General features: G+C 34.0%; 1 protein-coding gene across 4 annotated transcripts; it reads left to right on the forward strand.

Moving 5' to 3' along the window:
• Positions 1–1,734: 1,734 nt before the first annotated feature.
• LOC123548977 (microfibril-associated glycoprotein 4-like) lies at positions 1,735–12,832 on the forward strand. 4 transcript variants are annotated; one of them, XM_045336694.2, is made up of 9 exons: positions 1,735–2,116; positions 2,592–2,756; positions 3,260–3,424; positions 3,841–4,005; positions 4,591–4,695; positions 5,891–6,024; positions 7,970–8,066; positions 9,421–9,585; positions 12,231–12,832. In XM_045336694.2, the coding sequence occupies exons 1-9, from the start codon at positions 1,798–1,800 to the stop codon at positions 12,491–12,493; spliced, it is 1,578 nt and encodes a 525-aa protein (XP_045192629.2). In that variant the 5' UTR covers positions 1,735–1,797; the 3' UTR covers positions 12,494–12,832. The 4 variants fall into 4 exon arrangements, with proteins under 4 accessions (XP_045192629.2, XP_053401755.1, XP_045192631.2 ...); XM_053545781.1 differs by lacking the exon at positions 1,735–2,116 and adding an exon at positions 2,203–2,293; XM_053545780.1 differs by lacking the exon at positions 3,260–3,424.
• Positions 12,833–13,301: the final 469 nt, after the last annotated feature.

The following is a 13,301-nucleotide window of genomic DNA, read 5'->3' on the forward strand; positions in this document are numbered from 1 at the left end:
GATCTTTAAAGTGTTTGCAACAGATTTATTAAAAAATAATTATTCATAAATTATCCTCCACACATCCTTTGCCTTCATAGCCAAATGATATAGCCAAATGATATTTGTTTCTCTTTTTTTCTATTATATTCAGATACAAAGCCAAAATACACATTACGAATATACTCCATATAGAGGGAGGCAATTACTCAAAATGATGATGACAATGATGATGATAACTTGGTCCTTCACTTACTATATGGGTATGTTATGCTTTGCAGCAGTTCATGCATTTAGCATAATCTGTGTCAGTATTCTTATTGGCCTTTATAACACAAAGAAAATCACTGTTTTCCCTTTCTTAATTAGAAGCGACTTTCGGTTTGGTTTGTAGTGGCCATTTTGAAGAGTGTACCTAGGATTACCTGTTAAGCTTTATTTTACTGGCTACAGATATCGAAATTTCCCAATCAGACAACATTTCCTATCATTCTATCACGGACAACACTCCATGCATATTTATACATTAAATCATTGACGACCAGGGAAACAGAACCTCTGGACGGCTTACATCAATGATTCATTGGCACACCTTTTACTTTAGGAACCTGTCACTGGTTGTAGCTGCAGATTGAGGGTAACTGTTTAGCGATATTAAGACTCTGCAGAAAAACGTTCACTGCAACTGATACAAATGACATTTTCTTTCTTACATACTGTATTATAGATTCTATTAGCAAAGCACGCTAATTTAGTCACCATAAACAGAACTAATATTTCAAAAGCAAACTTTTTATTACTTACTATTTGTAGCTAAAATGTCATGTATTTCGGTAAAAAAAAAATAAAGACAACAGTTGTTAGCTGCAATCATTAGCACAAGAGTCAATTGGTGCTAGATAGGTTTTTTCTAACATGGGCAAAATAACAAGAAATGACGGTCCAATGTGCAAAAACATATTCTCTGTTTATTCTAGGAAGATGTCAGAATATTACATAACTTTAAACTCGTTACATGCCTTTCAGTATGAAATGAGCCGTGCCATGAGAAAACCTACATAGTGCGTTTGCGACCAGCATGGATCCAGACCAGCCTGCGCATCCGCGCAGTCTGGTCAGGATACATGCTGTTCGCTTTCAAAGCCTATTGCAATTAAAGAAACCGTTAGCGAACAGCATGGATCCTGACCAGACTGCGCGGATGCGCAGGCTGGTCTGGATCCATGCTTGTCGCAAAGCCACTATGTTGGTTTTCTCATGGCACGGCTCAAATATTCTGAGACTTCTTTTCGTTGTAATGCTATGGTAGATAACACAACACTTTACAAATGGATCTTTTGACAGATTGTCAACCGACACTTTTGACTTTCATGTCTGCCACAGGTACTCTACAGCTGGACATGTAACCGCGATGTTGACTACCCGCCGTGATTTGATAGATATTTGTCGTATTCATCCCAGATGAAATTCTTTACATACCACCAAATAACCCCAAATTTTCCACTTACATCTTCTTTAAAATACTCAGAATTCCCAGATTATAGCAGGAAAAGACTATGTGGTTCTCTCGCATTTTTTGTAACCAACGTAAGTGCATTGAGCCTGGCTCGACAATGAAAACGACATATTTCGCGGAACACGAAGAAAGAGAGAGGTTCCCGGCGTTCGCAGGCGTTTAAATTGCAAAGCTGGGCTCAGTCAGTTGCAAGTTCAAAGTTATAACATATATGCAGTTAGATGTTGTGATAACAGGCATACAGCGTGAAGTACATCAAGTGAACAGGAAGAAACATTTAAATCATTTAGAGCAGTATTTACATGAAAAACAAGAGCTTTTTGATTATGGCTGCTCTATATATGAATGAAAGTTTTACAAAAAATGACAATATAATAGAAGAAGGTATTGTCAAAGAAACGGATATAAAGACTGATGTGTATGAATTGATACAGAAAACTAAGGATTGCGAGTTATATCAGACATTAGAAAAGAGCAAATCAAATCAGGAAGTTGACACAAAACGATGTAAAGTTATTTCAGGGAAGAAAATAATGTATATGTTTCTAATATTCCTGTCGGCGTCAGTCATTGGGACACTTATTGGTGTTGTCATTCTATTCACTTCTACTACTAGAACAGGTATGTTTCTTAACTTTTTAAGATTTGTGTTCTAAAGTATCGCTTTACTAAAATAATTTGGACACTTTCGCGGGTAATGCAAAAACATCATATATATGTTTCTAATTTTCCTGTCGCCATCAGTCATTGGGACACTTATTGGTGTTGTCATTCTATTCACTTCTACTACTAGAACAGGTATATTCCTTAACTTTTTAAGATTTGTGTTCTAAAGTTTCGCTTTACTAAAAAATTTGGACAATTTCACGGGTAATGCAAAAACAAACTAATTTGAAAACCAGTCTAACAAAAAGTAGACGATATTGTGTCCGTTCTCTAACTATTTTGATTCCGAAAGTTTCATTAAAAAGAAAAAAAAAACATAGGAAAACTGTAAAGGTAAAGTTATACAATATTTTATAATAGGAAACAATCTTTAACCATGATCTACAAAAGCAATATCTATTTGACATTTATTTATTACACTGCTACAAAGATGGAAGCTGGGAAAGCTGGCAGATGTGGAGTAGCTGTAGCAATGATTGCGGTGGTGGTTTCAGAACAAGGTCAAGGACTTGCTCAAATCCAACACCGTCTCCTTTAGGAAGATATTGTCAAGGAAACTCCATTGGTATCGAGTCGTGTGAAAACGAAAATTGTGGTAGGATGTGTTGTATTGAGTTACCTAGTCACAGAAAATACTAAATTTGATTATGAATTGTGTGCGTAGATATATTCTGAGCCAAAAATATTTTTATCATTTTGTGCTTTAGTCTGCTTTTTTGAGACGTAACATGCACGGTTATATGTATCTTTTCGGTGTGAATGCTTGCTTTGTTAATGGAGAGAAAATTTTGCTTGAAAAACTCAGTAAATAAATATTTTTGTAATTTAAACGTACAGAATTATGATCAAAGTGTTTTCCAAAAATAAAAACCAGATATTCATCTATTTTTGTTGATACATTTCTTAAATAAACCCATGAAAATATCCTATTAAACATAATATTACTTACACAGTTCATCAGTCTACGTGCTTACTAAGATTAAAGATGTCTTGTTATATATTATTAGACTATATACTATATTTTGTAAAACGAATCAGGATAAATTCTTCAATCATCACCTAATATCAATTTCATGTTTATTACTCTTTTTTTCAAAGATAGAAGCTGGGAAAACTGGCTGATGTGGAGTAACTGTAGTGCTGATGGCGGTGCTGGCTTCAGGACAAGATCAAGGACTTGCTCAAATACAACATTGTCTCCTTTTGGCAGCTATTGTCAAGGAAACTCCATTGGTATCGAGTCGTGTGAAAACCAAAATTGTGGTAGGATGTGTTGTATTGAGTTACCTAGTCACAGAAAATACTAAATTTGATTATGAATTGTGTGCGTAGATATATTCTGAGCCAAAAATATTTTTATCATTTTGTGCTTTAGTCTGCTTTTATGAGACGTAACATGCACGGTTATATGTATATTTTCGGCGTGAATGCATGGAGAAAAAAATTTTGCTTGAAAAACTCAGTAAATAAATATTTTTGTAATTTAAACGTACAGAATTATGATTAAAGTGTTTTCAAAAAATAAAAACCAGATATTCATCTATTTTTGTTGATATATTTCTTAAATAAATCCATGAAAATGTCCTATTAAACATAATATTACTTACACAAACGAATCAGGATAAATTCTTCAATCATCACCTAATATCAATTTCATGTTTATTACTCTTTTTTCAAAGATGGAAGCTGGGAAAACTGGCTGATGTGGAGTAACTGTAGTGCTGATTGCGGTGCTGGCTTCAGGACAAGGTCAAGGACTTGTTCAAATACAACATTGTCTCCTTTTGGCAGATATCGTCAAGGAAACTCAATTGATATCGAGTCGTGTGAAAACCAAAATTGTGGTAGGAAATGATTTTATTTGAGTGACCTAAACATAGAAAATATTGAATTGATACTTGCATGCATAGATATCATGTTAGCTAAATATTTATGTATCATTTCGTGTTAGTTTGCTTTTATGACACGTAACATGCGCATTTTTCATTTATGTCTTTTTGTTTTGCTTGGAAAACTTAATGAATATTTTTTTTGTTAAACAACCCGATTAACTTCCCTGTTCAACAAAGAATATTGAAATTGTGTGTTACTGTGTGGCACTTGCGCTGTCTGTACATTACAATTATAAGGTCCTAACGGAGCGCTGGAAAAGAAAATCACATAGACAAAACAGGGAAATGTTTGGTGAATACATTCAAAGATATAGATAATAGTCTTTATCAACGTGTTAGAATCAAAATAATTTATCTTAAACAATGACCCGCTCTTGAATAAAATTATTGTTTGCCGTTTAGTCTGCGCCCTCATGATACAATTCCTCCAAATCTGAACTCCGAACAAGGGTTTTATTCAACGATAAATCACTGTTTTGAATATAAATTGTTTCTTAAACGAAACTATATTTATAATTCAATATTAAATTGATACAGATGTCTGTCAGTCTCGACCATGCCATGCCGGTATCTGCATATCAAAAGGGGACGATTTTGATTGCGTATGTCTGTCTGGTTATACAGGACGTTTCTGCGAAAATAGTAAGTATAGCTAATATGTTCATTTAAAAAGTAACTGGGGTAATAATTCACCAATTTTCGTCAGTAGGAATTATTTGATTTAAGAAATAATAAGTTCCCAAACGTGGTTTATCGTAGAATCACCCGAGTTTTGAGTTCTTACGCGTAAGAATATATCACGAAGGCCGTAGGCCTGAGTGATATATTATTTCGCATAAGAACGAAAAACACGGCTTATTCTACCATTAATTTACACTTGGGAACCTGTTATTTCGATTCTAACACGACATACTAGTACAACAGTGTTAGAAAAAATGGTAACTACTTTTTACGGCCGTGCTACGCACCTGGATCGGATGACGTCATTGCACGCGAGTGGTTTATTGCAGAATAACCCGAGATAGATTTTGCTCTACATGTATGTAGGTTATTTGCTGGTCGTGTTAGACTATGAAATATCTGAAAACTGGAGTATGGCTAACTTAAGGCTAAGAAATTGAAATCTGCAGTACCGTACATGAATTTGAACAATTTCAGAACATGGCATTGAGTTGTTGGCAGTGTCTTATGTCACACATTACAAGGTCTAAAAGTGTCGTAGTGTTTTTAATAAATTATTGCATCTCAATTAATTTTCAAGTGCGGATTAGTAATGGTAGTAGTTTTTATTTTGTTTATTTTAGCCTTATTGGCGGTTGGGATAATTTTCGCTATAATTTATCGACCGCCAATATTTTTCTGAATGGTAATAAACTAAGGAACAAAAATATAAATCTGTTAGAACACTTTTCTGCTTTCCGTTACAAGAAAAGAGTGTCTTGTCATAAACCGTTAAATATACATGATTATATATACATGCAATGTTGGATTTGATTGAAAACTGTGACCGCCGTAATGTCTATATTCTATATGTTTTCTAGATAATTTCGGGCATACACGGCATAACAATGAAGCAGACTATATGCTTGCTATTTGTCTTATCTCGAGGTTTATAAATCTTAGCCTGTCTGCATTCTTGTAACTTAATTGAATTCAGCGTGAAGAACAGCTCCGTCTCTGGAGGTCCAGTATTTGTAAACAAGAGTTCCGCCTAAGCTATTGCTAAGGGACGTGATGGGTATTGAACATTTCATTACTCATCATGAACATACTAAATAAAACCGAGTCCGCTTGTTATAGTTTTGCTAGTATCTTAACCAACATTCTGTTATTTTAGTGCTATCAGATTGTTTTGATATTTTACGTTACGGTGGAAATAGAAAAGACGGGGTTTATACACTCAGAACATGGAAAAGTCATCAGCTTATTAAAGTATATTGCGACATGACAACAGATGGAGGAGGTTGGGCAGTATGTCAATTATTCATTAGAATTACATCTAGAATAAATCATACTACTCCACTCAAACACTATCCATGAGCTATCCATTAGGAGAATATCAAATGTATGGATCATTCCATAAGAAAAGTTGTATAATAGACATGTTGTTGTAATTACAAATTAAATCAAACCTGCACACACACAACTTTTATTCGAATAATATCTCGGATTCTTACATAAACTGGCCAGATCCCCTTACTGGTTCCAGAGTTATGGCCCCTTAAAGGGCCAACATTTACTATTTTTGCTTTTGAACACGATAGAGACCACATTTTGTAATCGATTTTAATTAAACTTGCACAAAAACTTGTATTGGCGTAATAACTCGGTTCCTATTGAAAACTGACTAGATCCTATCATGGGTTCCAGAGTTATCGCCCCTTGAAAGGTCAAAATCTGCTATTTTGGCTTTTGCAGCAATATAGAGACTTCGTTTATGATTTGATTTGATACAAACTTGCAAAATATCTTAAACAACTGTTACAATAGATCCTGGATTCCTTGATGAAACCGTCAGATCCAATCATAGGTTCCGGAGTTACGACCGCTGATTGACCCCTGATACAGCAAAGAAATGTTATTTTTTACCTTGTGAACAAATAGAAGTGACACTTTACATTCGATCTAGACTACCCTTACATAAAACTTAAGTCAATATGACCTCGGTTCCTTTCGAAAACCGGCTAGATTTCATCATGGGTTCTAGAGTTACTGCACCGGAAAGGGGCAAAATTCTATTTTGGCCCTTTCAGCCATATAGAGGTTTCATTTATGCTTTGATTTGATAAATCTTGCACATAATGTTTATCTTGGTGATCTCAGGCCAAGTTCAAAACTGGATCATGTTGGGTCAAAAACTAGGTCACCAGGTCAAATCAAAGATATAGCTTGTTATCACTCGTTGTGTCACATTTATGATCTTATCTTCATGACACTTAGTCAGAATGTTTATCTTGATGATTCCTATGCTAAAAAAACTCGGTTATATGGGGTCAAAAACTAGGTCGCCCGGTCAAATCAAAGGAAAATATTGTTAACACTCGTGAGGCCAAATTTATGACTATAACTTGTTGAAAATTAGTCAGAATGTTTATCTTGATAATTTCAAAGCCAAGTTCGAAATTGGGTCATGTGGGGTCAAAAACTAGGTCACTTGCTCAAATCAAAGGAAAAGATTGTTAACACTCTAGAGGTCATATTTATGACCATATCTTCATGAAACTTGGTCAGAATGTTTATCTTGATGATTCAAAGTCCAAGTTGAAGAGGTGAGCGATATTGGGTCATCATGATCCCCCTGTTACAAATATGCATAAATTTGGTTACAGATTTTCTGTTCTGAATTTCAACATTTATGTTCAGAATTTTGAAACCCCGATGCTTTTGTCAAAGATGGTTAAATACTACGCATAGCCTACCAGTGATTGCTACTAATTTCAAAGTATAGTTTCTTTGATATTCAATTTGAAAGCAAACATTTATGCTATATAAACATTACTTCAGAATTCCAGCTGCAATATCTCTAAAAATGATATTTCTGAGGACTTTTTCTGTGCTTCATTTCCTTACATACTACTTATGTATGTCGGATTTAATTCAACCTCATAACTTAGAATGACCAGCTGACTTATCAACATTTCATTATCCCAGATTTTTGTCACCAATACAGGCTTTGTCACGTAACGGCCTATATATTATGCATTACTTTTGCAAATAACAAATGACGTAATTCAGGTTATCAGCTTCAGTACTGACTATACTCATTTGAACGATGCTAACAAATTTGAAATCATTTTTTTCTATGATGCATATATTTCCATTAGATTAATTGAATGTTATTGTTGTAAATACATCGTAAATTATCAACTGGACCTAATTTTAAGCCATTTTCGTTTTTTGTTTCCTTTTCACGTAGGTGTTTCAGTACCGTTTTAATGGATCAGTGGATTTTTACAGAAAGTTTTCTGAGTATGAGCAAGGATTTGGAAATTTGAAAACTGAATTTTGGCTTGGTAAGTCTTACTTTATGTTTACAAAGGCAGTTTATATTTCGCTTTATAGTTGATTCTAACATGTACGGCCCGATGTGTTTGTCTGGCAGTAAACGAAGAAGATTGAAACTATGTGTTTTCTTGAAACACGTGCACTGCTTGTCAAACGCTATATACATGTACCAGTGCGCTGTCCAGTAAAAAAACATCAAGCAAAGAGCTTGTGAATATCTCCAAAGATGTCTATAATGGTCGTTGATAATGTATTAACACCTAAATAATATGTCTCAAACAGTTATTTGCTATTGAATAAAATCATTGTCGTTCTTATGCGCTCTCGTGATATAATTCCTTCGCATCTGGACTCCAAATAATGATTTCATTCAAAAAGGAAGCAGTGTTTGGAATACATGTTTTGTTATTTTTCATTCAAAAATAAATTAAAAATACATGTGTATTATTTAATTATTCTTATGATTATCTATTAAAATAATCATCAGAATATCATAGCGCAAAAAGTACATATGCTTTTAGTACCTAGAAACAAGTTATCATCTCACTGCAATCAGATTTTTTAACATTTTTTTTCTCACGCAAATAGATGACTCGGTTTGATTGGGTCTGTTCATGAGAGGTAATGAAATATGCAACACCTCTCACGCCCCCAGCACCGGCTTAAGCGGAACTCCATGATCCCAAAGTCGTTGAACGACTCTAATAAAATAAAGATCATTTGGAAGCAGAAAATAGAACCAATCAAAATAATAGCAGGCTCACTTCTCCTGGCACCGACTTAAGCAGAATTCTATAACATAGATTTTGAATGAACTCTATGATCCCAAAGGACCAGAAAATATAACAACACCGAATCCAAGTACGGGGATGCATTTTACGGCCGCCACACGGCGCTTAAAGGTTGCTGTTGTGATAGTTAATAAAATCTATATGAAGATCCATTGGAAGCATAGAATGCAACCAAGCAAAATAAAAGCTAAGAATCGTTTGATCTGAAACACAATACGGATAATTGTTTGCGATTGTTATAATTTCTTCAATATCGTTAATACTAAACCGCATTATACACAAAAATAGGAAAAGTGGAAAAGCACATGTCGCCCAAAACACGACATAAATAAAAACGTCAGGGAAAATTAATTACTGAACAGAATACGGGTATTTTTTGCGATTGAAGTAAGAATACCCAGCTATTTATAAATAAATCTTCTGAACTGCAGTTTTTTTTAAAGTGCGTATGAATGATGATTTGCCACAAGGCTGTCAGTTTAAGATAACTTAGTTATAACCAGTTTTTTTTAGTTTTTAAGATTTTTTTCCCAGTATATTTTCAAAATGGTACTTATCGCATTTAAACTAGGTCTGATGTACATTGAAGAGTTGGCTAGTCAAGGACGCACTGACCTGCGGATTGATTTAGAAGCACCAGATGGAAAAACAGGATTTGAGAAATTCGACAATTTCTCCCTTTCCGCTGGACCGGCGTATACCCTGCATATTGGAACAACTATAGCTTCTTCGGGAAGTTAGTATTATAATCAGTTTTTTTTTCATTTACTATAGAAATATGGTTAGTAACTACTTTATATTTCTATGCTTCTAAAAATCATGACAAAGTCAAGTTTATATCATATTTTATTATCTTGAAATCAGTCATTTCTCATCAACTTCTGTTTAGCAAAGTTTGTCAGTTACGTTTAGGGAAAATATGTAAGTATTCATATCAACCAACAAAGGATGACAAGGCAAGCTGACTACTAGACAGAGTATGCCTGAAGTTTAAGAAACAGATTTCAGCTCCGAAAAAAAATAACAAAATTGAGCATCCAGTTCGGATAGAATATAAAACTTGTAAATAATTTCATGATTATGCGATATTTATTTTTTGTTGCATGCAATGGATGCACATGTATTAATCAGTGTATCGGGTCTCATCGGGTTTCACTAAGTAGCAACAATGCTAGAGAGAAATTTGGAAAAAAAAGCAATTTTTCAAGAACGAATTATACATACTGTACCCATAATTTCATCTCTGCATTTTAATTATTTTTTATTGAATTCCTTTAGTTTTCTTCCACCATTTTCTAGTTATACAGCTTGTATGTGTTTTACAAACACTTTAGCGTCAAGTACATTTCTGCTGCACCAATTCAGTTATAAATGAGAATCATTCTGAGAGCTTGGCAGATAATGACAGCTGTAAAAACATCTTAAGGGAAATTATAAAAAAGACATAAGAATGACATGCTGGCCAGATTGACCTTTCTATATTTCCGTTATAACTTTACACATTCGTAATGATATAATCTCTTTTTTAAATCAATTTTGACATGTTGTGTAAGTAAACATTGTAACCAAATGACGTTTGTGTTGAAAAAACTCTCCCAGTAATGTCAAAAAGAGGTACCATATAGGATGCCATTTTATGACGAGACGAGTAATAGAAGTAACGGCGCATCAGGAGTATGTTCAGGACATCTAGAATTAAGACACTTAAAAACTGTCCCAAACTAGCCCGAACTGAATCTGTTTAGTTTATTTCAGCGTGAGTAGAACATAGACAAAGAAATATATTCGTTTTTGGTACAATTTCCCTACACCACCTTATTCCAACAATAAAACTAAGGGATATACTTATGTCAGCCTTTTTTCGATAAAACACAGTCAGTGAAGATGCTTAATAAATTTCTGCATGCAGGTATTCTTGGTTTGAAACCATTTCGAACGAGCCCTTCCCATTTTGGCACTTTTCGTAACTTTATACATCTGAATTACACTGATTCTTTTAAAGGTTTCCATTATAACGATTTTGCCTATACATTCGTATTACAATTATCGGATGTAAATTATTCCTGACATGTTTTATGAATAAACACGGTCATCCCATTACCATTTAGCAAAACCAGTTCGTTGAATTCTCTCTCACAGGAAGGGTCAATTATTAAAAGCCTTCAACGTTTTAAGGGATTACGTATTTTTCGATAGCTTCACCGGTAAGTGTTGTTGTAAAGAAAATCAACAACATTTAAATAACATATTTTAAAAATAAAATAGAAAAAGTGGAAACTCCACAGATCACTCAACAAAAACGAAAATGCTGCAGGCTTTGTTTAATCGAGCCTGTTCATGGACGGTAGTGGAAATGCATGCTATAACACGCCCCATAGCCCCGTGTTGAGCAGAATTCAACATTTACACATGCTACAAGTAAAAAGAAGACAATTTAGAAACATCCGCAGATGTATTCATACAGCGGTGCACATTGAACATTCAAATGATACACTAGCGTGTAATTTCATGAAAAGCAGCGTATGGTCCCCAGTTAAAATGACGGGTTTGCCCTAAACTAGAAAACAATAGGCAGAACTACACAAACTGGAATTTAGAAAGGGGATCTGAGGTTATGGAGCCTGCATATCACAGGAACTGCCAAAAGACAAAATTGAAAAAGCAGGCACCATATCCAAGGGGTGATTATACAATACCCAAAGCTAATTAAATAAACCAAAATTTTCTACTGAAGTTTGAACAATTTAATAGCTTAATATAGTAAATAAGTAACAAATTATCAACGAAAACTGAAAAATAGGTATTACAAATCAAACCGCCCAGATTTTATTTGAAAATGGCCGTCATAAGTAGCCTTTCACACAACTATATTCCTAATAACATTAGTTACCATCATCTATTTTCAAACATTCCGCATAACATTTCAATATCACTATACATAGAAGAAGCAAAATATTGATCATTGTTCATAGCGAAAGACTCATTAAAATATTTCAGCAAATAATGGCTGTTTAAAAATACTTCAAATAAAGAAAATGCACAGAATAAAAATAAAAGCTATTAATTTTGAGCGGTAATTGACACGTAACGTCATGACGTCATCTTAATGTAACAATGTTTGGAAGCATTTCTGCGACAATATATTCATTATTTCTGCATTATTAAACCATTAAACATCAGATCGGAGACAGGTTCTTGATGTTTTTTTTAGAAGAATGGATATACAAATACATTTAGTTTGTCTTAAACATCGTCGTAAATCGTCACGTTAGCTTCCGGTTGGGCATGCACATATACAAATATTAAGGTAACCTGCCTCCTTAAGTTTTCATATTCGTTGAGATAAATGCAGCGATATGCTACAATACTTTACATATTCAGTTTTCAGCGTCTACAGCTTTGGTCCATTTCATAATGGCATGAATTTTACAACATATGATCACGATGCGGACTTTAATAAAGACGACAACTGTGCTAGAGTGTTCCACGGTGCCTGGTGGTATAACAATTGCTATATGGCCAATCTAAATGGAGAGTACATATCACCAGGGACATACACGGCTAGATCTATGACTTACAGAAGCTTCTTAGGTTTAGATTTCACTTCCTTGAAATCCAGCAAGATGATGATGAAAAGAAACTGAAAATCGTAGTAAACAATTGAAATGTTTAAGTTGTATGTGGTTCACTTTTGTACTTTCTTACTCATATATGTTTCATTTTAATTGACTGATACATATATATATATAAAATATTTCATTTCGTGTAGCAGTCTGTACGTACATTGCCATGTTAGTGTCATACTTTTTTTTTTGGTTGAATGTAGCTATATACAATTTGTATATTTTATACGAACATTTAGATATATTTATGACATATGCCATATCATGTCGCTGTTGTTCTGTGTTAAACAAGCCTCATTCATGAATGTACTTGCTTTTCTATCGAATGGGATGAAAATAAAATATTCACCGACTGCTGTACATTTGAAATATTTGTTTCCATTTAACTGTTTATAAAATTAAAGCACCAAGACCTACACTGTACTAGAAACAGCATCTCAGTCTGTGCAAGAATGTAACAATACGCTAAACACACACTATGATACAGTTTGCGAAAAGTGTCAAAAGGCATTATAATACATACACATTTTATAACTCCGTTAAGTTTCAATGGTACCTGAAAATGTCGACAATTTTTCTATATTGACGTTCATATTTTTATATCGGGTGTGTGACGTCATTTGTGACGTCAGTTTCATTTATGTCTGCGTGTTTAAAAGTTCTTTAACGACATTTTCAATTTCACTCAGGCTTAATAACAAATTTGAATTATCTATATAATAATTTTAAGTATAGATTCGTTTGTGATAAAAAAAGATCATTAAATTTGCGTCAAGAAATGTGCACTCAATCTTTCGCTCTCCTAGATTCGCGCAATATTTCCGATGCA

Source organism: Mercenaria mercenaria, chromosome 6 (genome assembly GCF_021730395.1).
Source record: "Mercenaria mercenaria strain notata chromosome 6, MADL_Memer_1, whole genome shotgun sequence".
Lineage (NCBI taxonomy): Eukaryota > Metazoa > Mollusca > Bivalvia > Venerida > Veneridae > Mercenaria > Mercenaria mercenaria.

Bases quoted from the DNA above. Each gene is read 5' to 3' on its own strand.
- LOC123548977 (XM_045336694.2), top strand. From the start codon at position 1,798: ATGAAAAACAAGAGCTTTTTGATTATGGCTGCTCTATATATGAATGAA. The intron at 2,117-2,591 runs GTATGTTTCTTA...ACTGCTACAAAG, and splicing joins CACTTCTACTACTAGAACAG to ATGGAAGCTGGGAAAGCTGG. The intron at 3,425-3,840 runs GTAGGATGTGTT...CTTTTTTCAAAG, and splicing joins GTGTGAAAACCAAAATTGTG to ATGGAAGCTGGGAAAACTGG.